At 46.0% G+C, this 27,578-nt stretch overlaps 1 protein-coding gene across 3 annotated transcripts in view; it reads right to left on the bottom strand.

Annotated features, from left to right (window-relative positions):
• The window catches only part of LOC124003925 (neuronal-specific septin-3-like), a 33,479-nt gene that overhangs the window by 3,443 nt on the left and 2,458 nt on the right, over positions 1-27,578 (bottom strand). For all 3 annotated transcript variants that reach the window (XM_046312573.1, XM_046312574.1, XM_046312572.1), the window contains exons 2-6: positions 12,925-13,188; positions 12,546-12,674; positions 12,013-12,094; positions 11,587-11,724; positions 10,869-10,986 (exon numbers count right to left, since the gene is read on the bottom strand). In XM_046312573.1, coding sequence (XP_046168529.1) covers positions 10,869-10,986; positions 11,587-11,724; positions 12,013-12,094; positions 12,546-12,674; positions 12,925-13,186 — 729 coding nt within the window. In that variant the 5' untranslated portion in view covers positions 13,187-13,188. The remainder of the gene's footprint in view (positions 1-10,868; positions 10,987-11,586; positions 11,725-12,012; positions 12,095-12,545; positions 12,675-12,924; positions 13,189-27,578) is intronic.

Genomic DNA, 27,578 nt, shown 5'->3' with positions numbered 1-27,578 from the left:
TAAGAGATGAAGAGGAGGCAGAGGTTACATATCCTACTGTGCACTAGAATAATGTGTTCCCTCATGACTTGGTTATCCATAACAAGTTCTACCATGACTTCTATCTAGACCAGGGATATTCAACCTGGGGTCCGCGGCCCCTAGTACAGCTGGGGGTCCATGAAAATATAGATACCAAAGAGCTCCAAAGAGCTCTATTTTCATGTCACCCAACAAATCTAAACGCCTGGAGTTTACTCACTGTCATTGGTACTTGGATTGGAACTGGTGCTTTGGACAGATGACATGAAAATAGTGCTCTTTGGCCACCCACACCAGTGCTGGATTTGGTGTCTAAAAAAATAATGCATTAGCAGAAAAGAACCCCATACCCACTGTAAAATATGGTGGAAGATATTTGATGTTATGGGCTATTTTGTTTCCACTGGTCCTGGGGCCCTTGTTAAGGTCAACAGCATCATTAACTTTACCCAGTTCCAGGATATTTTTGCCAAAAACATCCAAATCCACAAAGAAATGGTTAATTGGCCACAAAATCATAATTTTGCAATGGCAACCTCAGTCTCTGGACTTGAAACCCATTCAAAACCGGTGGGTTGAATTGAAGAGGGCAGTCCATAAGCGCAGACAAAGGAAATCAAGGATTCGGGAGGATTCTACAGTATATAGAGAAATGGTCTAAGATACCTTCCAATGTGTTCTCCAACTTATAAAACATTTTAGAAAAAGGCTCAGTGCCATTACCCTCACAAGGTGAGGAATTAAAAAGTACTGAAAACAGGGGAGTCAATCATTTTAACTTTTTGAGAAAAAAAGTATTACTTTCAAATTTTTGCACATTTTTAACAAGGGTATAAATAATTTCAGACCCCACTGTATATATATATATATATATATAAAAAGTGAAAAAATATGTTTTATTCCAATGTTTTTATGAATATCGTTAGCGAAACAGACTTTTTTATTTTTAAATTACATATCTACAGTAGAAAATAGGAAAATATCTTCTTTGCCAACATTATTTCTCAACTCCTGATTGAGCTAATTACACTCATTGGTGCTAATTACACTCACTTGAGTATCTGACATAGGCTTTGAAAAAGCACCCGCAAGTACCAGTTGCAGCAAGTGCCGCTGGCTGTTCGTAAGCTTTCTTGACATGGACATAAATGGCAAACCTTTGTTTAACCAGCTAAACAGCTACTACTATCAAAAAATGTGTTTGGAGGTACATTTTTAGCTAATAGGCTATGTTAGATTTTACACCAGGGTTCTCCAACCTTTTCTAGCATAAAAAAATGAAAAGTTGCGACCTACTCATTTCGTTCTAGCTTTCAAATAGGCACATTCTTCTCTTCTCCCCTGCAACTCTTACCCAGGTCCTTAGTGTACAAGAGAAAGTAGTGCACTGTTTTCTGTCAATATACAATATACAGACAACAGGGGAAAGTCCTTGTGGCGGCACGGAGAGACGGCTGACAGGAGGGAATAGACCCCACTGGGACAGCCATGGGGTAGCTTCCCATTTCTGTAGTTTCCCATGCTTCGCAGTATGTTGGAAACACCCGCTTTAGCTACAGAAAGTCAACATACGAGAATACCCCTAGAGTCTGCGAGAGTGGGGGCGGAAGATGACTCATCGGCTGACAACATGGTAACGACTGGACTGGAAACGACTACGAGTAATGAGAGCACAGCACAAGAGAACACCACAGCAACTGTCACAAGTTCTGCTGCAACAGTGGGCCACAAACAGATGCAGGTATGTGTCTGTGGTTGGAGGAAAGTTACATCACACCATGGGTTGAGGATCCACCAGGGGAAGAAGGGTAGTGCAGGAAGTACGCCATCAAGAGGAGGCTGCAAGGTGGGCCAAGGCAGTCTCTCTTGCCAAACAGGGACAGTGGACTCGATGGGACAGTGTGGAGAAGAGGAAGATCAGCTGGAAGGATCTGTGGGCCATGGAAGCGAGGCGGTTGAGCTTTTCCATCAGAGCAACATATGACGTCCTTGGTATGGTATGGTATGGTGAAGATCCGGACTGTGCTCTCTGTTCCATGCCAGCCAACCTCAGGCACATTCTCACAGGGTGTAAAACAAGCCTCACCCAAGGACGCTACACTTGCCGTCACAACCAAGTCCTCAAAAACCTTGCGTCCGCCCTGGAGGACAAGCGAGCTGCCACCAACTCCCTACCACCCACAGCAGCATCACACTCCTTACGGACAAACTTTGTCCGCGAAGGGGCTAAACCACTGAAGAGTGTCTCTACACCATTAGAGCGAGACAAGCTGTGCTATGCTGATCTAGCTGCCGGAGCATGGCATCATGGCTGGAACACAGAAGTCCGACCAGTGGAGGTGGGCTGCAGAGGTTTTGTGGCAACATCTACAACCAGACTGCTTAGAGACCTGGGAATTAAGGGCCAGAGCCAGCGTTCGGCAATCAAAACTGTATCAGAGGCGGCAGAAGGCAGCAGTCAGTGGCTCTGGATGAAGAGGAAAGACCCCAGCTGGGCCCCGAAGTGAGAGGGCCAGGAGGTATGCGGTCAACAATGCATGACTCAGGGAGGAGGACGCCCCTGCCATGCATAGTCCCATGGGATGTTGGCTATCAACAACAAGGCAACTCCTATGACTAATTGGGAATGGGACGCAAGCGTAGGATTGATCACCCTGTCGCTGGCCGACTTTGGGGAGGGTGTATAGTGTGAAAGGCCAAAACACCCTAGGAACCAAAGGTACACTACTGACGATGCGCTCCCCAAATTTCACCACGCTCACTGTTCATTAACTCTTGGAAGTGCTTGCACAAAGGATAGTAACATCTCATCCTGTGTTCTTGGAATCTGAATTAGAAGTCAAAAGTTTGGACACACCTACTCATTCCAGGGTTTTTCTTTATTTGTACTATTTTCTTCATTGTAGAATAATAGTGAAGTCATCAAAACTATGAAATAACACATATGGAATCACGTAGTAACAAAAAATATATATTTTATATTTGAGATTCTTCAAAGTAACCCCCCTTTGACTTGATGAAAGCTTTGCACACTCTTGGCCTTCTCTCATCCAGCTTCATGAGGTAGTCACCTGGAATACATTTCAATTAACAGGTGTGCCTTTCTTTCCTTCTTTGGGCCAATCAGTTGTGTTGTGACAAGGTCAGGTTGGTATACTGAAGATAGCCCTATTTAGTCAAATAAAAGTCCATATTATGGCAAGAACAGGTCAAATAACCAAAGAGAGACGACAGTCCATCATTACTTTTTTTTCCCTTTTTTAAAATATTTTTTTATTTAACCTTTATTTAACTAGGCAAGTCAGTTAAGAACAAATTCTTTTTTACAATGACGGCCTACCAGGAAACAGTGGGTTAACTGGATTGTTCAGGGGCAGAATGACAGATTTTTACCTTGTCAGCTCTGGGATTCGGTCAAGCAACCTTTCGGTTACTAACCCAACACTCTAACCACTAGGCTACCTGCCTCCCCATTTAAGACATGAAGGTCAGTCAATCCGTAAAATTTTCGAAAGTTTCTTCAAGTGCAGTCGCAAAAACCATCAAGCGCTATGATGAAACTGGCTCTCATGAGGACCGCCACAGGAAATGAAGACCAAGAGTTACCTCTGCTGTAGAGGATAAGTTCATTAGAGTTACCAGCCTCAGAAATCAGCAACTAACTGCACCTCAGATTGCACCACAGAGTTCAAGTAACAGACACATCTCAACATGAACTGTTCAGAAGAAACTGAGTGAATCAGGCCTTCATGGTCGAATTGCTGCAAAGAAACCACTACTAAAGGACACCAATAAAAAGAAGAGACTTCCTTGGGCCAAGAAACACGAGCAATGGACATTAGCCCGGTGGAAACTTGTCCTTTGGTCTGATGAGTCCACATTTTAGATTTGTGAGACGCAGAGTAGGTGAACGGATGATCTCTGCATGTGTGGTTCCCACCATGAAGCATTGAGGAGGAGGTGTGATGGTGTGGGGGTGCTTTCCTGGTGACACTGTCTGTGATTTGTCTAGAATTCAAGGTACAGTTAACCAGCATTGCTACCACAGCATTCTGCAGCGATACGCCATCCCATCTGGTTTGCGCTTAGTGGGACTATGATTTTTTTCCACAACAGAACAATGACCCAACACACCTCCAGGCTGTGTAAGGGCTATTTGATCAAGAAGGAGAGTGATGGAGTGCTGCATCAGACCTGCTACATCAGACCTGGTCTCCACAATCACCCAACCTCATTCCAATTGAGATGGTTTGGGATGAGTTGTATCGCAGAGTGAAGGAAAAGCAGCCAACAAGTGCTCAGCATATGTGGGAACTCCTTCAAGACTGTTGGAAAAGCATTCCAGGTGAAGCTGGTTGAGAGAATGCCAAGAGTGTGCAAAGCTGTAATCAAGGGAAAGGGTGGCTACTTTGAAGATTCTCAAATACAAAATCTATTGTTTAACACATTTTTGATTATTACATGATTCCATATGTGTAATTTAATAGTTTTGATGTCTTCACTGTTATTCTACAATGTAGAAAATAGTACAAATAAAATGAAATCCTGGAATGAGTAGGTGTCCAAACTTTTGACTGGTACTGTACTTACTCATGATATACAGTACTTCTGCCAGGTAAGCCTACTTTGCAGATAACATTTAATTGAGAAGGTTTTGGGACAGGTATTTCTGTCAACCAACAAGACGGTTATCACAATAACTGGCAAAACCCAGTGATAAACAAACGTGAGCACCACGTAGACAGAAGGGCAATATTGATGGAAATTAATTGGCAAATATTGTGTCCGGATTGGCTTTTTAACCCAATTTTTCTTGTTAACCAGGGGTGGGATAATGTCCATGTTGATTAGATAGTAGCTGAGAGAGCTTGCGATGTCTGATAATTGTGAGACTTGTCTATGACAGTTTGCGGTGGAACACCTGAAAATTGCACATACTTTCAGAATTGTTTGGCGAGCTACTCATTGGTGGGCTGTGAGCTACTGGTAGCTCACGATTGAAGACCCCTGTTTTACACTCTGCAATTATAATGTGGGGAGGTCAAAATAATGAAAAACTATCAACCAAATCTATTCATTTTAAAATGTTGATTACTTCTTGCCATTATCATTCACCTGATGATACATTTTTTTGCTATGATGGGGGTCCCTGGGTTGCTGTTTGCCTTGGCTGGGGTCCGTGGTTGAAGACCCCTGATCTACACATAAAACAGTATCATCCATAAAGGTCTCTCTGATACATGGTTGTTGTCTCCTTTGATGCCATAGAAGTCAACAGCCATGTACAGTGGGGCAAAACAGTATTTAGTCAGCCACCAATTGTGCAAGTTCTCCCACTTAAAAACATGAGAGAGGCCTGTAATTTTCATCATAGGTACACTTCAACTATGACAGACAAAATGAGAAAAAAAATCAGAAAATCACATTGTAGGAATTTTAATGAATTTATTTGCAAATGATGGTGGAAAATAAGTATTTGGTCACCTACAAACAATCAAGATTTCTGGCTCTCACAGACCTGTAACAACTTCTTTAAGAGGCTTGTCTGTCCTTCACTCGTTACCTGTATTAATGTCACCTGTTTGAACTTGTTATCAGTATAAAAGACACCTGTCCACAACCTCAAACAGTCACACTCCAAACTCCACTATGGCCAAGACAAAAGAGCTGTCAAAGGACACCAGGAACAAAATTGTAGACCTGCACCAGGCTGGCAAGACTGAATCTGCAATAGGTAAGCAGCTTGGTTTGAAGAAATCAACTGTGGGAGCAATTATTAGGAAATGGAAGACATACAAGACCACTGATAATCTCCCTCGATCTGGGGCTCCACGCAAGATCTCACCCCGTGGGGTCAAAATGATCACAAGAACAGTGAGAAAAAATCCCAGAACCACACAGGGGGACCTAGTGAAAGACCTGCAGAGAGCTGGGAGCAAAGTAACAAAACCTACCATCAGTAACACACTACGCCGCCAGGGACTCAAATCCTGCAGTGCCAGACGTGTCCCCCTGCTTAAGCCAGTACATGTCCAGGCCTGTCTGAAGTTTGCTAGAGAACATTTGGATGATCCAGAAGAAGATGAAACCAAAATATAACTTTTTAGTAAAAACTCAACTCAACGTGTTTGGAGGACAAAGAATGCTGAGTTGCATCCAAAGAACACCATACCTACTGTGAAGCATGGGGGTGGAAACATCATGCTTTGGGGCTGTTTTTCTGCAAAGGGACCAGGACGACTGATCCGTGTAAAGCACAACGGTTTGATTTGTCTAATCTTAGCAATTTTTTCTCAGCTAGCTACATAGCCGTCTTTGTATCAAAGATAATTGCGTAATTGTCGTATTTCGCCGTCCTAACGTAGTCTTCACTAGCCAGCTAGCTAACGTCCACTGATTAGCTGCACTGGGAAAACTATTACACTCAACTGAACGACTTGATTAGTGTAGTGTTAGCTAGCTACATAGCTGTCTTTGCTGTCTTCGTATCTTCGTATCCAAGATAATTGTGTTGTTTAGGTTTAGAGTGTGTAGTCTTAGAGTGATTATCTTAATTTACCGAGGTTAGCTAGCCAGCTATTTGTCGTCCTTAACGTAGGAGACTCTGCTAGCTAGCCAACGCTAGCCAACGTCTTCTGAATAGAACTCAACAACCCGGTCGCATTCACAGGTAGTATCACATTTTCACTTCATTTCATTACAGTACAACGGTTTGATTTGTTTGATCGTAGCTAGCTACATAGCTAGCTACATAGCCGTCTTTGTATCAAAGATAATTGTGTAGTCTAGAGCGATTTTCTAGGTTAGCTAGCCAGCCATTGTCGTTCTTTTAACGCAACGTAACGTAAACAACACTGCTAGCTAGCCAGCTAGCCCCCGAATAGCAACACTGCAGAAACTACTACACTCAACGGAACGACTTGATTAGTGTAGTGTCAACAACGCACCCACTGCCAGCTAGCCTACTTCAGCAGTACTGTATCATTTTAATCATTTTAGTCAATAAGATTCTTGCTACGTAGCTTAACTTTCTGAACATTCGAGACGTGTAGTCCACTTGTCATTCCAATCTCCTTTTCATTAGCGTAGCCTCTTCTGTAGCCTGTCAACTATGTGTCTGTTTATCCCTGTTCTCTCCTCTCTGCACAGACCATACAAACGCTCCACACCGCGTGGCCGCGGCCACCCTACTCTGGTGGTCCCAGCGCGCACGACCCACGTGGAGTTCCAGGTCTCCGGTAGCCTCTGGAACTGCCAATCTGCGGTCAACAAGGCAGAGTTCATCTCAGCCTATGCCTCCCTCCAGTCCCTCGACTTCTTGGCACTGACGGAAACATGGATCACCACAGACAACACTGCTACTCCTACTGCTCTCTCTTTGTCCGCCCACGTGTTCTCGCACACCCCGAGAGCTTCTGGTCAGCGGGGTGGTGGCACCGGGATCCTCATCTCTCCCAAGTGGTCATTCTCTCTTTCTCCCCTTACCCATCTGTCTATCGCCTCCTTTGAATTCCATGCTGTCACAGTTACCAGCCCTTTCAAGCTTAACATCCTTATCATTTATCGCCCTCCAGGTTCCCTCGGAGAGTTCATCAATGAGCTTGATGCCTTGATAAGCTCCTTTCCTGAGGACGGCTCACCTCTCACAGTTCTGGGCGACTTTAACCTCCCCACGTCTACCTTTGACTCTTTCCTCTGCCTCCTTCTTTCCACTCCTCTCCTCTTTTGACCTCACCCTCTCACCTTCCCCCCCTACTCACAAGGCAGGCAATACGCTCGACCTCATCTTTACTAGATGCTGTTCTTCCACTAACCTCATTGCAACTCCCCTCCAAGTCTCTGACCACTACCTTGTATCCTTTTCCCTCTCGCTCTCATCCAACACCTCCCACACTGCCCCTACTCGGATGGTATCGCGCCGTCCCAACCTTCGCTCTCTCTCCCCCGCTACTCTCTCCTCTTCCATCCTATCATCTCTTCCCTCCGCTCAAACCTTCTCCAACCTATCTCCTGATTCTGCCTCCTCAACCCTCCTCTCCTCCCTCTCTGCATCCTTTGACTCTCTATGTCCCCTATCCTCCAGGCCGGCTCGGTCCTCCCCTCCCGCTCCGTGGCTCGATGACTCATTGCGAGCTCACAGAACAGGGCTCCGGGCAGCCGAGCGGAAATGGAGGAAAACTCGCCTCCCTGCGGACCTGGCATCCTTTCACTCCCTCCTCTCTACATTTTCCTCCTCTGTCTCTGCTGCTAAAGCCACTTTCTACCACGCTAAATTCCAAGCATCTGCCTCTAACCCTAGGAAGCTCTTTGCCACCTTCTCCTCCCTCCTGAATCCTCCTCCCCCCCCCCCCTCCTCCCTCTCTGCAGATGACTTCGTCAACCATTTTGAAAAGAAGGTCGACGACATCCGATCCTCGTTTGCTAAGTCAAACGACACCGCTGGTTCTGCTCACACTGCCCTACCCTGTGCTCTGACCTCTTTCTCCCCTCTCTCTCCAGATGAAATCTCGCGTCTTGTGACGGCCGGCCGCCCAACAACCTGCCCGCTTGACCCTATCCCCTCCTCTCTTCTCCAGACCATTTCCGGAGACCTTCTCCCTTACCTCACCTCGCTCATCAACTCATCCCTGACCGCTGGCTACGTCCCTTCCGTCTTCAAGAGAGCGAGAGTTGCACCCCTTCTAAAAAAACCTACACTCGATCCCTCCGATGTCAACAATTACAGACCAGTATCCCTTCTTTCTTTTCTCTCCAAAACTCTTGAACGTGCCGTCCTTGGCCAGCTCTCCCGCTATCTCTCTCTGAATGACCTTCTTGATCCAAATCAGTCAGGTTTCAAGACTAGTCATTCAACTGAGACTGCTCTCCTCTGTATCACGGAGGCGCTCCGCACTGCTAAAGCTAACTCTCTCTCCTCTGCTCTCATCCTTCTAGATCTATCGGCTGCCTTCGATACTGTGAACCATCAGATCCTCCTCTCCACCCTCTCCGAGTTGGGCATTTCCGGCGCGGCCCACGCTTGGATTGCGTCCTACCTGACAGGCCGCTCCTACCAGGTGGCGTGGCGAGAATCTGTCTCCTCACCACGCGCTCTCACCACTGGTGTCCCCCAGGGCTCTGTTCTTGGCCCTCTCCTATTCTCGCTATACACCAAGTCACTTGGCTCTGTCATAACCTCACATGGTCTCTCCTATCATTGCTATGCAGACGACACACAATTAATCTTCTCCTTTCCCCCTTCTGACGACCAGGTGGCGAATCGCATCTCTGCATGTCTGGCAGACATATCAGTGTGGATGACGGATCACCACCTCAAGCTGAACCTCGGCAAGACGGAGCTGCTCTTCCTCCCGGGGAAGGACTGCCCGTTCCATGATCTCGCCATCACGGTTGACAACTCCATTGTGTCCTCCTCCCAGAGCGCCAAGAACCTTGGCGTGATCCTGGACAACACCCTGTCGTTCTCAACCAACATCAAGGCGGTGGCCCGTTCCTGTAGGTTCATGCTCTACAACATCCGCAGAGTACGACCCTGCCTCACACAGGAAGCGGCGCAGGTCCTAATCCAGGCACTTGTCATCTCCCGTCTGGATTACTGCAACTCGCTGTTGGCTGGGCTCCCTGCCTGTGCCATTAAACCCCTTCAACTCATCCAGAACGCCGCAGCCCGTCTGGTGTTCAACCTTCCCAAGTTCTCTCACGTCACCCCGCTCCTCCGTTCTCTCCACTGGCTTCCAGTTGAAGCTCGCATCCGCTACAAGACCATGGTGCTTGCCTACGGAGCTGTGAGGGGAACGGCACCTCAGTACCTCCAGGCTCTGATCAGGCCCTACGCCCAAACAAGGGCACTGCATTCATCCACCTCTGGCCTGCTCGCCTCCCTACCACTGAGGAAGTACAGCTCCCGCTCAGCCCAGTCAAAACTGTTCGCTGCGCTGGCCCCCCAATGGTGGAACAAACTCCCTCACGACGCCAGGACAGCGGAGTCAATCACCACCTTCCGGAGACACCTGAAACCCCACCTCTTTAAGGAATACCTAGGATAGGATAAGTAATCCCTCTCACCCCCCTTTAAGATTTAGATGCACTATTGTAAAGTGACTGTTCCACTGGATGTCATAAGGTGAATGCACCAATTTGTAAGTCGCTCTGGATAAGAGCGTCTGCTAAATGACTTAAATGTAATGTAAATGTAAATGTAAAGGAAAGAATGAATGGGGCCATGTATCGTGAGATTTTGAGTGAATACCTCCTTCCATCAGCAAGGGCATTGAAGATGAAACGTGGCTGGGTCTTTCAGCAGGACAATGATCCCAAACACACCGCCCGGGCAACAAAGGAGTTGCTTCGTAAGAAGCATTTCAAGGTCCTGGAGTGGCCTAGCCAGTCTCCAGATCTCAACCCCATAGAAAATATTTTGAGGGAGTTGAAAGTCTGTGTTGCCCAGCAATAGCCCCAAAACATCACTGCTCTAGAGGAGATCTGCATGGAGGAATATGGCCAAGATACCGGCAACAGTGTGTGAAAACCTTATGAAGAATTACAGAAAACGTTTCCAACAAAGGGTATATAACAAAGTATTGAGATAAACTTTTGTTATTGATCAAATACTTATTTTCCACCATAATTTTTACAAATTAATTAATTAAAAATCCTACAATGTGATTTTCTGGATTTTTTTTCTCATATTGTCTGTCATAGTTGAAGTGTACCTATGATGAAAATGACAGGCCTCTCTCATCTTTTTAAGTGGGAGAACTTGGACAATTGGTGGCTGACTAAATACTTTTTTGCCCCACTGTATTAGGGTTCATCGAGGTCAAGGGTCAAGGTCTCTCATCCCTCACCCTGTGTTTGAACTCATTCTTCTCGTCAGGGGTCATGGTGTCAGACTTGGCGATGACGGGGATGATGTTCACCACACGACTTAGGTGCTTCATAAACTCAATGTCTAGCTGTCGAAGACTGAGAGAGAGAAAGAGACAAAGAGAGACATTACCTTGTCAGCTGGGATAGAAACAATTAGCAATCTTACAGCAGGACTGGCAAAACCCAGTTTTTTCAGAAGAGTTCTATGTCTATCTCCCGACTTTAGGACAGATACAGGCTCATTGAACAACAGTTCTGTCCCTGATCGAGGTCCTTGGGTGTAGGTGACAGCACAGAAAACATCCCGTTAACAGAAAACATCCCATTAGCCGCAATGATCAACGCAAGAAAAAGAACATGGCACACAGAAGACTAACTGTTTATGTAAAGAGAAATTTCACAGTTCAGATGAGTTGGCTTCATCTGTTGGAGCGAACCATGTTGCCTGGTTGTGTTGTGATGTAGCTCAAGAATGTGTTTAGATCTCAAAGTAAATGTCAGTACAGCTGGAAGTAAACTCATTAGAAATGAGAGAGAGAACTGAGAGAGAGTCTGCGTGTGTACGTGAGCTTCCATGCATGAGTGCACGCGTAAATGCCAATCAGAGAGAAGTGGATGTAACTCGTGCATACATTTGAGTATGTTCTAAATTAGGACATTTCTATTTCCGAATCACATGATTTATTTTTAACTCACGAGTGTCCGGTTGGGGAGATAAAGTAGAGGCAGCAGTGAACTCTGGTGTCAGGGATTCGCTTCTTTCGGGCAATATTGACCTCTTCCTTCAGGAACTTCTCATACTGCTCGTTGATGTACTTGGAGATGGGATCCCAGCTGCAGATGAATGGAACAAGGTGGGTGTTAGGAATATAGAGTATAAATACACACAAAACCATTATAGCCGTGGTGGGTAGTTGGGTACGGTCAGGATAAGGAGAATGTACAGTATGTAAAAAATATTTTATAGTTTGGCAGTTCTATTTCTATCTGAATCATATGCACGGTTGACTCTAAATCCTACGCATGCCATTGTGCTTAACTAATTGAAAAATGTAGTGACCCCAAACAAAACATAGACTGTGTGTAAGCGCACAATAATGAACATTCTTCCCACATACTCACCAGTTTTCATTGTTGATCTGATCACCAAAACCCGGTGTGTCGATTACTGTCAACTTCATCTTCACTCCGCCCTCCTCGATCACTGCAACATTCAATTACCACATTCAATACAACATTCACACTGTAAGTACTTTTGCCAAAATCAGGTGACAAAAAGTTAAACACGCAAGCAGTCAATGAATGATATGTACGTTTTTTCCTTGACTCGTAGATGGGGATTTTTCTTTGATGTCAGTGAGGATGACAAATGTGCAACGATGCAGAAATAAAGCTAGCAGTACAGTGTTTTTGGCCAGACAGTCTGCCTCTGTGTCTGTCTGGAATGCCATGTGGGCTGCACGTGCCAGCTGTGCCAGTCTAAGACAAATATCAACAGTAGAAGATACATAAATACTCACACACAAACACTCCCACCCATGCACGCACGCACACACACTCTTTCCTTCTCTCTTGCTTACACACACACACACACTCTATCCCTCTCTCTTGCTCACACACACACACATAGAGCTTAGAGGAAATGTCTCTCTCACCGTGGGACACAGCCTTGATCTCAACTGTCTTGGGGATCTTATGCTCGCCGCCCCATCCTGAGCTCCACCTGCTGACCTGGGACTTGAACAGCGTGTTCACCAGCGTTGACTTCCCCAGCCCGCTTTGACCTGAGAGAGAGCGAGAGAGAGAGAGAGAGAGAGAGAGAGAGAGAGAGAGTTAGTGGAGGGAGAGCATGGTTTGAGGCATGATGAGAGACAGATCAAGGGAGAGACAGAACAAGGGAGAGGCACGACTTAATTTCATGTTTCATGTCTCTGTGTTTGCTAGCACACCATGGGTTCACGTACTCTTCTGAAAGACACTAAATATATCAATCATACCAGACACAAACTGAAGAGGTTGTCCTTCCTTACTTACCCACTATCATAATATTGAAGTCGAAACCAGCCTTCATGGTCTTCTTCCTCATCTGCTCGATGATGGTGTCAATCCCAATGTATCCCAGCAACGTGGATCCACCGCCAGAGTGTCCCAACCCGGGAACTCGATCAACCCCGACCCCGCCACCTAGCCCTGATGGTCCATGGGGTGCTGTGGGGGATGGTGCTGCCACATGAGGGGGCTTGGCAGGGACAGCAGGTTTGGGTCTCACTTCAGGGGGAACAATGGACTCTGACATGTCTAGAGGGTAAAATATGCTTTTATTAGGCCTATTTCATTGGGCTATATACTGTACAGTACCTTCAGAAATTATTCATACCCCTTGACTTTTTCCACATATCGTTGTGTTACAGCCTGAATTTAAAAGGGATTCAATTGAGATGTTGTGTCACTGGCCTACACCTAATATCCCACTATGTCAAAGTGGAATTATGTTTTTAGACATGTTTATACATTTATTAAAAATGAAAAGCTGAAATGTCTCGAGTCAATAAGTAGCCAACCCCTTTGTTGCGGCAAGCTTAAATAAGTTCTGTAGTAAAAATATACTTAACTAGTCATATAATAAGTTGCATGGACTCACTCTGTCTGCAATAATAGTGTTTAACATTAATTTTGAATGACTACCTCATCTCTGTACTCTACACATACATCTGTAAGGTGCCTCAGTCAGGCAGTGATGGTGAATTAATACACCCAGGCACAACAGGCATTCTTTCTAACTCAGTTGCCGGAAAGGAAGGAAACCTCTCAGGGATTTCACCATGAGGCCAATGGTGACTTTAAAACAGTTACAGAGTTTAATCGCTGTGATTAGAGGTCGACCAATTAATCGGAATGGCCAATTAATTAGGGCCGATTTCAAGTTTTCATAATAATCAGAAATCTGTATTTTTGGGCGTCGATTTTGCAGATTCTTTTTTTTATACCTTTCTTTAAATAGGCAAGTCAGTTAAGAACACATTCTTATTTTCAATGACGCCCTAGGAACGGTGGGTTAACTGCCTTGTTCAGGGGCAGAATGACAGATTTTCACCTTGTCAGCTCGGCGGATTCAATCTTGTAACCTTGCAGTTAACTAGTCCAACGCTATAACCACCTGCCTCTCGTTGCACTCCACAAAGAGACTGCCTGTTACGCGAATGCAGTAGAAGCCAAGGTAAGTTGCTAGCTAGCATTAAACTTATCTTATAAAAAACAATCAATCAATCATTATCACTAGTTAACTACACATGGTTGATGATATTACTAGTTTATCTAGCGTGTCCTGTGTTGCATATAATCGATGCAACGCTGGGGGATGATTTAACAAAAGCGCATTTGCGAAAAAAAGCACTGTAGTTGGACGATTGTACCTAACCATAAACACCAATGCCTTTCTTAAAATTAATACACAGAAGTATATATTTTTAAACCTGCATATTTAGCTAAATGAAATCCAGGTTAGCAGGCAATATTAACCAGGTGAAATTGTGTCACTTCTCTTGCGTTCATTGCACATAGAGTCAGGGTATATGCAACAGTTTGGGCAGCCTGGCTCATTGCGAACTAATTTGCCAGACTTTTACGTAATTATGACATAACATTGAAGGTTTGCAATGTAACAAGAATATTTAGACTTAGGGATGCCACCCGTTAGATAAAATACCAAACGGTTCCGTATTTCACTAAAATAATAAAAGTTTATTTTCTAAATTATAGTTTCCGGATTCGACCATGTTAATGACCAAAGGCTCGTATTTCTGTGTGTTAAAACTAAGTCTATGATTTGATAGAGCAGTCTGACTGAGCGATGATGGTAGGCAGCAGCAGGCTGCTTGTGCGTTTTGCCAGCAGCTCTTCGCAAGCACAGCACTGTTTATGACTTCAAGCCTATCTGCCTAATGGCTGGTGTAACTGATGTGAAATGGCTAGCTAGTTAGCGGGCTGAGCGCTAATAGCATTTCAAACGTCACACGCTCTGAGACTTGGGAGTAGTACTTCCCCCCGACTTTTGTGGAGCGATGGGTAACGCTGCTTCGAGTATGGCTGTTGTCGATGTGTTCCTGGTTCGAGCCCAAGGAGGGGCGAGGAGAGGAACGGAAGCTATACTGTTACACTGGCAATACTATAGTGCCTATAAGAACATCCAATAGTCAAAGGTATATGAAATACAAATGGTATAGAGAAAAATAGTCCTATAATTCCTACAATAACTACAACCTAAAACCTCTTACCTTGGAATATTGAAGTCTCATGTCTCATCTGAGCAAGGAACTCAAACGTTAGCTTTTTTACATGGCATATATTACACTTTTACTTCTCCAACACTTTGTTTTTGCATTTTTTAAACCAAATTGAACACGTTTCATTATTTATTTGAGGCTAAATTGACTTTTATTGATGTATTATATTAAGTTAAAATAAGTGTACATTCAGTATTGTTGTAATTGTCATTATTACAAATAAATAAATACAAATTGGCTGATGAATCGGTATCGGCTTTTTTTGGCCCTCCAATAATCGGTATCGGCGTTGAAAAATCATAATCGGTCGACCTCTAGCTGTGATATGAGAAAACTGAGGATGGATCAACAACATTGTAGTTACTCCACAATACTAACCTAAATGAGAGTGAAAAGAAATTCACTTTATGAATACAAAGCGTTATGTTTGGGGCAAATCCAACACAACACATCACTGAGTTCCACTCTTCATATTTTTAAGCTGTCACGCCCTGACCTTAGAGATCCTTTTTATGTCTCTATTTTGGATTGGTCAGGGCGTGAGTTGGGGTGGGCATTCTATGTTTTGTGTTTCTATGATTTTCTATTTCTATGTTTTGGTCAGGTATGGTTCTCAATCAGGCACAGCTGTCTATTGTTGTCTCTGATTGGGAACCATACTTAGGTACCCTTTTTCCCACCTGTGTTTGTGGGAAGTTGACTTTGTTTGATGGCACATAGCCTTAAGCTTCGCGTGTTGTTTTGTAATGTTTATTGTTTTGTCGGCATCATTTCTTAAATTAAGTAAGATGCACACTCACCACGGAGCACCTTGGTCCGCATCCTTCAACAGCCGTGACATAAGCAAGATGGTGGCTGCATCATGTTATCGGTATGCTTGTCATCTGTCACACCCTGATCTGTTTCACCTGTCTTTATGATTGTCTCCCCACACCCTCCAGGTGTTGCCCATCTTCCCCATTATCCCCTGTGTATTTATACCTAAGTTCTCTATTTGTCTGTTGCCAGTTCGTTTTGTTCATTCAGACCTACCGGCGTTTTTAGCCTTGCTCTTGTCCTGTCTATAGTGCATGTTTCCTAGTTTTCTGCCTGCGACACCATCTCCTCCCAAGGGGCCACCATTGGGAGGCATGAGGGACTGCTTCGTGGCTGAACGAAGCAGTTCCTCAAACTGCTGGCTGAATGCCATGACTGGGCATCAGACATTTTGCAGGAGCAATTCCGCAGGTTGTCTGGGAGGCAGCCTACCATGGTGGTAACCCCACAGCCCCTCAGTAACCCAGCGGCTAGCAGCGCCGTCTCATCGGTCACTCCACCTTCTCGGGAGCCCCACTTACCCCCTCCCCGGAATGCTTCAATGGAGAGCCGAGCACCTGTTGGGCATTTCTAGCTCCGTGTGCCCTCGCTTTCGAGCTTCAGCCCTCCTCCTTCCCCTTGGATCTCATCACGCTGATGTCCGGGAGGGCTCTCATCTGGGTTACTGCTGTATGGGAACAGCAGCCGGCCCTATGCGTTAGTCTAGAGGGGTTTGTGGGAGGATATGAAGAAGGTTTTTTACGCCCAGTTCTCTGGGAGAGAAGCTGCCCGGAAGCTGATTCAGCTTCGGCAGGACTCCCGCAGTGTGGCAGACTATGCAGGGGATTTCCGCACGTTGGCAGTGGAGAGTGCTTGAAACCAGGAAGCACTGTTCGAATATGTTCCTGCACGGTGTCTCTGAGGTAGTCAAGGACGAGCTTGCAGCTCGGGAGTTACCTACGGATCTCGATTCCCTCAATGCTTTGACCATCCGAATCAATGGACGACTACTGGAACGACGGAGGCAGAGGAAATTCAACTTTGCTCGCACGTACAGGGATTCCACCTTGCCTCCGAGTCACCCGGAGGTCCCCAACGATCCCTTTGCAGAGTGAACCCAAGGATTAGGTAGAGCTGGGCTATCACCAGCGGAACGGCAATACAGGATCAACACGAAGAGTTGTCTGTATTGCGGGACTCTTGGTCATTTTGTGTCTTCTTGTCCTTTAAAATAAACAGGCTCACTGGTAGGAGTGAGTAGTCTGGTGGGATATATGGAGAACTTTCCTGCCTCCCTTGCTCACACAATTTTTCATGCCATTATGCTGTGGGGAAACCAGTCTAAATCTCTATGGGTCCTCATTAACTCTTTTTGGACGATACCCTGGCTTCCGAGCTGAACATCACCACTCAGCCCCTCTCCACTCCCATGGACGTTAGAGCGCTAGACGGGCGCTCTATAGGCCAGGTCACTCATATTACCACTCCAATCAACCTACAGGTGTCAGGGAATCACAGCGAGACTATTCAAATCCTGCTCATCAAGTCCCCTCAGATTTCCATGGTTTTGGGATTCTCCTGGCTTCAGCGACACAATCCCCTGATCAACTGGTCTACTGGTGCCATCATGGGCTGGAGTCTGTTCTACCACGCCCAGTGTCTGAAGTCAGCGCAACATGCCCCGGGATGTCTTCCTGGGAGCTTGGAAGATGCCCCGGACATCTCCACCATTCCCGCAGAGTACAAGGACCTTCGGGAGGTGTTCAACAAGGCTCGGGACACTTCGCTTCCACCGCACCGACCATATGACTGCGGGATTGACCTTCTCACTAACACCACTGCTCCCCGGGGATGACTGTACTCGCTGTCGGGCCCAGAGACCAAGCCTATGGACACCTACATTGGAGACTCCCCAACTGCATGATTTATATGTCCTTCGTGCTCTCCCGCCGGCAGGAGAGGGTTCTTCTTTGTGGAGAAGAGGGACAATAGCCTGCGCCTGAACCGCTACCTGCTACCACTCATCTCTTCGGCCTTCGAGCCGCTCCAGGGACCCACCGTGTTTTCTAACCTGGATCTACAGAACGCCTACCACCTGGTGCTGATACTGGAGGGGGATGAGTGGAAGACTGCCTTCAACACGGCCAGCGGCCCTTACGAGTATTTGGTCATGCCATTTGGCCTCACCAACGACACTGCTGTGTTCCAGGCTCTGGTAAATGATGTTCTCCGCGACATGTTGAACCAGTTCATCTTTGTCTACATTGATGACATCCTCATCTTCTCCCACTCCCCCCAAGAACATGTGCTCCACGTCCGATAGGTTCTTCAATACCTCCTGGAAAACCAGTTGTTTGTTAAGGCAGAGAAATGCGAGATCCGTCACTCCACCATCCCCTTTCTGGGGTACATCATCTCTGCTGGGAGTGTTCAGATGGATCCCAGGAAGGTGAGGGAGGTGGTGGATTGGCCCCAGCCTTTGTCCAGGGTGCAGCTACAACATTTCCTGGGGTTCGCCAACGTCTATCACCAGGGTTACAGCACCCTGGTTTCCCCCATCAGCACTCACCTCTCCCAGGGTTCTGTTCACGTGGTCCCCTGCTGCTGACCGGGCGTTCTGGGACCTCAAATACCGCTTCACCAGAATGTCAAGCCAGATGCACTGTCTCGCCGTTATAGCCTGGCAACGGCACACAGCTGGAGAATAGGGAAACAGGTCCGGGAGGTGCATCGTTCCCAGCCGAAGAAGGTCGGCATACCTTCTGCCCAGAAGTTTGGAGAGGCCGGTCGGCCATCCTCAAGACCACCTCCAGGTATCGACGACAAGCGGATCGCCACCGGACCCTGGCTCCCCGGTATCATCTCGGGCAGAAAGTATGGCTGTCCACCTGGGATCTGCCCCTCCGGGTGGAATCCTGCAATCTCTTCCCCCGGTTTATCGGCCCATTTCCCATCTCCAAAATCATTAGCCCCTCTGCTGTTCGTCTTCTGTTGCCCCGGACCCTTCGTATACATCCTACCTTTCATGTGTCCAGAATTAAACATGTCTCACAGCTCTTTGTCTCCTGTTTTTCCCCTTGTCTTGTCCATAGTGCCTATTTCCTAGTTTTCCCGGTTTTGACCTTTCTGCCTGGCTGACTCTAATCCTGCCTACAGTCCCGTACCTTTGTCCCACTACTCTGGTTTACGACATGAAATGTTCCTGAGTGTCAGTTCTGACTTAAAGCGGCTTGAAAATCTATGGCAAGACTTGAAAATGGCTTGAAGATTTTTTTTAAAGTATAATGTGCAATTAGAGGTCGACAGATTATGATTTTTCAAAGACAATACCGATACTGATTGGAGAACCAAAAAAAGCTGATACTGATTAATTGGCTGATATATATATATATATATATTTGTAATAATGACATTTACAACAATACTGAATGAACAATGAACACTTTTATTTTAACTTAAAATACATAAATAAAATCTAATTAGTTTCAAATCAATAATGAAAAAACAGTGTTGGAGAAGAAAGTAAAAGTGCATGTGCCATGTAAAAAGCTACGTCTCAAATTCCTTGCTCAGAACATATGAAAGCTGGTGGTTCAATATTCCCAGTTCTTCAATATTCCCAGTTAAGAAGTTTTAGGTTGTAGTTATTATAGGAATTATGACGTGTCAACTATTTCTCTTTATACCATATGTATTTCATATACCTTTGACTATTGGACGTTCTTATAGGCACTACAGTATTGCCAGCCTAATCTCAGGAGTTGATAGGCTTGAAGTCATAAACAGCGCTGTGCTTCAAGCATTGCGAAGAGCTGCTGGCAAACGCAGTAAAGTTTGAATGAATGCTTACAAGCCTGCTGCTGCCTACCTCCGCATATCAAATCTTAAACTTAATTATAATATAATAAACACAGAAATATGAGCCTTTGGTCATAATTTGGTCAAATCCGGAAACTATCTGTCACGTTCTGACCTTAGTTCTTTTGTTATGTTTTAGTTTTAGTACGGTCAGGGCGTGAGTTGGGTGGGTTGTCTATGTTAGTTTTTCTATGATTTGCTATTTCTGTGTTTGGCCTGGTGTGGTTCTCAATCAGAGGCAGCTGTCAATCGTTGTCCCTGATTGAGAACCATATTTAGGGAGCCAGTTTTCTGTTAGTGTTTCGTGGGTGATTATTTTCTGTTTTCCGTTGTGTGTCTGCACCAGCCAGAACTGTTTTCGGTCGTTTCTCTTTGTTATTTTGTTATTTCCGTCTTCATTCTAATAAATATGGACACATACCACGCTGCACCTTGGTCCTCAACTTCTTCCACCATCGACAACCGTTACAGAATCACCCACCACCAAAGGACCAAGCAGCGTGGTAACGGGCAGCGGCCGAAAGCAGAAGACTCCTGGACATGGGAGGAGATTTTGGACGGCAAGGGACCCTGGGCACAGGCTGGAGAATAGCTGCCCAAAGGCAGAGCTGGAGGCAGCGAAAGTCAAGAGGCGGTGGTATGAGGAGGCAGCGCAGTTAGAAGCCCGAGAGGCAGCCCCAAACATTTCTTGGGGGGGCACACTGAGAGTGTGGCGAAGTCAGGTAGGAGACCTGCGCCAACTCCCCGTGCTTACCGTGGAGAGAGAGGGACCGGGCAGGCACCGTGTTATGCCATGAGGCGCACGGTGTCCCCGGTGCGCAGGCATAGCCCGGTGCAATACATAGCAGCGCCTCGTATTGGCCGGGCTAGAGTGGGCATCAATCCAGGTGCCATGAAGCAGGCTCAGTGCATCTGGTCTCCAGTGCGTCTCCTCGGGCCAGGGTACATGGCAGCAGCCTTACGCATGGTGTCCCCGCTTCGCCAGCACAGCCCAGTGTGGGCTATTTCACCTTGCCGCACTGGCCTGCCTACGGGGAGCATTCAACCAGGTAAGGTTGGGCAGGCTCGGTGCTCGAGAGCTCCAGTGCGCCTTCACGTTCCGGTCTATCCGCACCAGTACTCCGGTGGCACCGCACCGCACCAGGCTGGTCTCTCCGTTTCCTTCCTACAGGTGCTCCCACCTGCTCAGCGCTGTCAGTTTTCCTCCTGCTCAGTGCTGCCAGAGTTGCCCATCTGTCCTGAGCTGCCAGAGACGCCCGTCTGTCCTGAGCTGCCAGAGACGCCCATCTGTCCTGAGCTGCCAGAGTCGCCCGTCTGTCCTGAGCTGCCAGAGCCGTCAGTAAGCCAGGAGCTGCCAGAATCGCCCTTCATTCCGGAGCTGCCGGAGTCTCCCGCCTGTCCGGTGCTGCCAGAATCTCCCGTCCATTCGGGACCCTTGGCTTGGGTCCCCAGTCCGAGGTCGGCGGTGAGGGTCGCCGCTCTTAAGAGGCCACGGAGGCGGGCTAAGACACGGACAAGGACTATGGTGGAGTGGGGTCCACGTCCCACGCCAGACCTGCCACCGCGGACAGACACCCACCCAGACCCTCCCCTATAGGTTCAGGTTTTGCGGCCGTAGTCCGCATCTTTGGGGGGGGGGTTCTGTCACCTTAGTTCTTTTGCTATGTCTTTGTTTTAGTATGGTCAGGGCGTGAGTTGGGTGGGTTTTTCTATGATTTGCTATTTCCGTGTTTGGCCTGGTGTGGTTCTCAATCAGAGGCAGCTGTCAATCGTTGTCCCTGATTGAGAACCATATTTCTGTTGTGTTTCGTGGGTGATTCTTTTCTGTTTTCTGTTGTGTCTGTTTTCGGGCGTTTCTCTTTGTTATTTTGTTATTTCCATGTTCATTCTAATAAATATGGACACATACCACGCTGCACCTTGGTCCTCAACTTCTTCCACCATCGACGACCGTTACACTATCATTTTGAAAACAAAACGTTTATTATTTCAGTGAAATACGGAACAGTTCCGTATTTTATCAAACGGGTGACAACCCTAAGTCTGTTACATTGCACAACCTTCAATGTTATGTCATAATTTTGTAAAATTCTGGCAAATTAGTTCACAACGAGCCAGGCAGCCCAAACTGTTGCATTTACCCTGACTTTGCTTGCATTGAATGCAAGAGAAGTGGCACAATTTCCCTAGTTAATATTGCCTGCTAACATGAATTTCTTTGAACTAAATATGCAGGTTTAAAAAATATATACTTCTGTGTATTGATTTTAATAAAGGCTTTGATGTTTATGGTTAGGTACATTGGTGCAACGACAGTGCTTTATTTGCGAATGCGTTTGTTAAATCATCACCCATTTGGCGAAGTAGGCTTTGATTCGATGATAAATTAAAAGCCACCGCATTGATTATATGCAACGCAGGACAAGCTAGTTAGCCTAGTAATATCATCAACCATGTGTAGTTAACTAGTGATTATGTGAAGATTGATTGTTTTTTATAAGATCAGTTTAATGCTAGCTAGCAACTTACCTTGGCTCCTTGCATCACTCGCGTAACAGTTTCCTCGTGGATTGCAATGTAATCGGCCATAATCGGCATACCGATTGTTATGTAAGCATGAGATCGGCCCTAATTAATTGGCCATGCCGATTAATCGGTAACCTCTAGTGCAAATATTGTGAAATCCAGGTGTGCAAAGCTCTTAGAGACTTACCCAGAAGGACTCACAGTGGTAATCACTCCCAAAGGTGATTCTAACACTCAGGGATGTGAATACTTACATAAATGAGATATTTATTTCATTTTCAATACATATGCAAACATTTTGAAAGACATATTTTTACTTTGTCTATATGGGGTGTTGTGTGTAGATGAGTGAGATTTAAAAAATATTTAATCCATTTTGAATTTAGACTGTAACACAATAGAATGTGGAATAAATAAACAGGTATGGCACATTTCTGAAGGCACTGTAAAGAGAATGATACCTGTAGCAGACTGTTTTACCACAGTAAATAGTGCACTACTGTAAAACAGATGGCGATGAAAACAGACATATGGCTATGCATGTGCAATTTGAGCCTAGGACACTACAGGGCATACAAATTTAGCTGCTTCTGTGTATGAGTATGAGATCATCCATAAGCCTTGACATACAATACCAGTCAAAAGCTTGGACACACCTACTCATTCAAGGGTTTTTCTTTATTTTTTACTATTTTTTACATTGTAGAAAAATTGTGAAGACATCAAAACTATGAAATAACACATATGGAATCATGTAGTAACCAAAAGTGTTCAACAAATTAAAATATAATTTAGATGTTTATTCTTCAAAGTAGCCACCCTTTTCCTTGATGACAGCTTTGCACACTCTTAGCATTCTCTCAACCAGATTCACCTGGAATACTTTTCCAACAGTCTTGAAGGAGTTCCCACATATGCTTAGCACTTGTTGGCTGCTTTTCCTTCACTCTGCGGTCCAACTCATCCCAAACCATCTCAATTGGGTTGAGGTCGATGATTGTGGAGGCCAGGTCCTCTGATGCAACACTCCATCCCTCTCCTTCTTGGTCAAAGAGCACTTAAACAGCCTGGAATTGTATTGGTCCATTGTCCTTAAAAAAAACAATGATAGTCCCACTAAGCGCAAACCACACATGCAGAGATCATCCGTTCATCCACTCTGCATCTCACAAAGACACAGCAGATGGAACAAAAAGTCTCAAATTTGGACTCATCAGACTGAAGGACAGATTTCCACCGGTCTAATGTCCATTGCTCTTGTTTCTTGGCCCAAACAAGTCTCTTATTATTGGTGTCCTTTAGTAGTTGTTTCTTTGCAGCAATTCAACCATGAAGGTCCTCATGAGAGCCCATTTAATCATAGCGCTTGATGGTTTTTGCGACTGCACTTGAAGAAACTTTAAAGGTTTTTGAGATTTTCCGGATTGACTGACCTTCATGTTTTAAAGTAATGATAAACTGTAATTTCTCTTTGCTTACTTGAGCTGTTATTGCCATAACATGGACTTGGTCTTCTACCAAATAGGGCTATCTTCTAGAGGTCGACCAATTATGATTTTTCAACGCCGATACCGATTATTGGAGGACAAAAAAAAGCTGATACCGATTTTTAAAAATATGAACACTTTTATTTTAACTTAATACATAAATAAAAATACATTTGGTCTCAAATAAATACTGAAACAAAATAATGCAAAAACAAAGTGTTGAAGAAGAAAGTAAAAATGCAATATGTGCCATGTAAAAAAGATAACTTTTAAGTTCCTTGCTCAGAACATGAGAACATATGTAAGCTGGTGGTTCCTTTTAACATGATTCTTCAATATTCCCAATTAAGTAGATTTAGGTTGTAGTTATTATAGGAATTATAGGATGATTTCTCTCTATATCATTTGTATTTCATATACCTTTGACTATTGGATGTTCTTATAGGCACTACAGTATTGCCAGCCTAATCTTGGGAGCTGATAGGCTTGAAGTCATAAACAGTTGTTACGGTTTTCTTCCGTCGAAAGAGAGTCGGACCAAAATGCAGCGTGGTAATTTTGATACATGTTTAATAATGATGAAACACGAACAATACAAAAACAACAAACGGAATGTGAAAACCTATACAGCCTATCTGGTGACAACTAACACAAAGACAGGAACAATCACCCACGAAATACTCAAAGAATATGACTGCCTAAATATGGTTCCCAATCAGAGACAACGATAATCACCTGACTCTGATTGAGAACCGCCTCAGGCAGCCATAGACTATGCTAGACACCCCACAAAACCCCAAGACAAAAACGCACCACAATAACCCATGTCACACCCTGGCCTGACCAAATAAATGAAGACAAACATAATATACTTCGACCAGGGCGTGACAGAACCCCCCCCCCCCTAAGGTGCGGACTCCCGGACGCACATCAAAACAATAGGGAGGGTCCGGGTGGGCGTCTGACCATGGTGGCGGCTCCGGCGTGGGACGTGGACCCCACTCTATCAATGTCTTAGTTCCTCCCCCTCGCGTCCTAGGATAGTCCACCCTCGCCGCCGACCATGGCCTAGTAGTCCTCATCCAGAACCCCAATGGACTGAGGGGCAGCTCGGGACTGAGGGGCAGTTCGGGACTGAGGGGCAGCTCGGGACTGAGGGGTAGCTCGGGACTGAGTGGTAGCTCGGGACTGAGGGGAAGCTCAGCACTGAGGGGAAGCTTAGCACTGAGGGGAAGCTCAGCACTGAGGAGAAGCTCAGCACTGAGGGGAAGCTCAGCACTGAGGAGAAGCTCAGCACTGAGGGGAAGCTCAGCACTGAGGAGAAGCTCAGCACTGAGGGAAAGCTCAGCACTGAGGGGAAGCTCAGCACTGAGAGGAAGCCCAGCACTGAGAGGAAGCTCAGGCAGGTAGTTGGATCCGGCAGATCCTGGCTGGCTGGCGGATCTGGAAGAGTCTGGTTGACTGGCGGATCTGGAAGAGTCTGGTTGACTGGCGGATCTGGAAGAGTCTGGCTGACTGGCGGATCCTGGCAGACTGACGGATCTGGCTGCTCCATTCTGACTGGCGGCTCTGGCTGCTCCATGTAGACTGACAGCTCTGGCGGCTTCTTGCAGACTGGCAGCTCTGGCGGTTCCTTGCAGACTGGCAGCTCCTTGCAGACTGGCAGCTCCTTGCAGACTGGCAGCTCCTTGTAGACTGGCAGCTCCTTGCAGACTGACAGCTCTGGCTGCTCCATGCAGACTGGCAGCTCTGGCTGATCCATGCAGACTGACAGCTCTGGCTGCTCCATGCAGACTGACAGCTCTGGCTGCTCCATGCAGACTGACAGCTCTGGCTGCTCCCTGCAGACTGGCAGCCCTGGCTAAGCTGAACAGGCAGGAGACTCCAGCAGCGCTGTAGAGGAGGAAGGCTCTGGCAGCGCTGAACAGGCGGGAGACTCCGGCAACGCAGGAGAGGACAAAGGCTCCGGCAGCGCTGAACAGGCAGGAGACTCCAGCAGCGCTGTAGAGGAGGGAGGCTCTGGCAGCGCTGAACAGGCGAGGCGCACTGAAGGCCTGGTGCGTGGTGCTGGTACTGGTGGTACTGGGCCGAGGACAAGCACAGGAAGCCTGGTGCGGGGAGCTGCCACCGGAGTACTGGTGTGTGGAGGTGGCACTCGATAGACCGGACCGTGCAGGCGCACTGGAGCTCTTGAGCCTTATCTGGCTCGATGCCCACTCTAGCCCGGCCAATACGAAGAGCTGGTATGTACCGCACCGGGCTATGCACCCGCACTGGAGACACCGTGCGCTCCATAGCATAACATGGTGCCTGCCCGGTCTCTTTAGCCCCCCGGGAGGCACAGGAAGTTAGCGCAGGTCTCCTACCTGGCGTAGCCATACTCCCTGTGAGCCTCCCCCAATACATTTTTGGGGCTGACTCTCGGGCTTCCATCCGCGTCGCCGTGCTGCCTCTTCATACCAGCGCCTCTCCGCTTTCGTCGCCTCCAGTTCTTCTTTGGGGCGGCGATATTCTCCAGGCTGTGCCCAGGGTCCTTTTCCGTCCAATATCTCCTCCCAAGTCCAGAAGTCCTGTGATCGCTGCTCCTCACGATAAACAGGGGGAGTTGGCTCAGGTCTGCACCCTGACTCTGCCACACTCTCCCACACTCTCCCCAAGACATTTTTGGTCTGCATACCACCGCTCAGTCAGACTGCTCTATCAAATATCAAATCATAGACTTAACTATAATAAACATGCAGAAATACAAGCCTAAGGTTATTAATATGGTCAACTCCGGAAACTATCATTTCGAAAACAATACGTTTATTTTTTTCAGTGAAATACGGAACCTTTCCGTATTTTATCAAACGGGTGGCATCCATAAGTCTAAATATTGCTGTTACATTGCACAACCTTTATTGTTATGTCATATTTATGTTAAAATTCTGGCAAATTAATTACAGTCTTTGTTAGGAAGAAATGGTCTTCACACAGTTCGCAACGAGCCAGGCGGCCCAAACTACTGCATATACCCTGACTCTGCTTGCACAGAATGCAAGAGGAGTGACACAATTCCCCTAGTTAATATTGCCTGCTAACATGAATTTCTTTTAACTAAATATGCAGGTTTAAGAAATATACTTGTGTATTGACTTTAAGAAAGGCATTGATGTTTATGGTTGGGTATAATGGTGCAACAACAGTGCTTTTTCGCGAATGCGCTTGTTAAATCATCACACGTTTGGCGAAGTAGGCTGTGATTTGATGATAAATTAACAGGCACCGCATTGATTATTTGCAACGCAGGACAAGCTAGTTAAACTAGCAATATCATCAACCATGGGTAGTTAACTAGGGATTATGTTAAGATTGATTGTTTTTTATAAGATACGTTTAATGCTAGCTAGCAACTTACCTTGGCTCCTTGCTGCACTCGCATAACAGGTGGTCAGCCTGCCACGCAGTCTCCTCCTGGAGTGCAATGTAATCGGTCATAATCGGCATCCAAAAATGCAGATTACTGATTGTTATGAAAACTTGAAATCGGCCGACCTCTACCATCTTCTGTATACTACCCTACCTTGTCACAACACAACTGAACGGCTCAAACGCACTAAGGAAAGAAATTCCACAAATTAACTTTTAACAAGTTAAAAAGTTTTAACCTGTTAATTATCTGCTAAATTTTAATTATTCGCCTACCTCCTCATGCCTTTTGCACACAATGTATACAGACTTTATTTTTTTCTACTGTGTT

This window comes from Oncorhynchus gorbuscha, linkage group LG18, assembly GCF_021184085.1.
Source record: "Oncorhynchus gorbuscha isolate QuinsamMale2020 ecotype Even-year linkage group LG18, OgorEven_v1.0, whole genome shotgun sequence".
NCBI lineage: Eukaryota > Metazoa > Chordata > Actinopteri > Salmoniformes > Salmonidae > Oncorhynchus > Oncorhynchus gorbuscha.
This window is presented reverse-complemented; position numbering and strand designations above follow the sequence as displayed.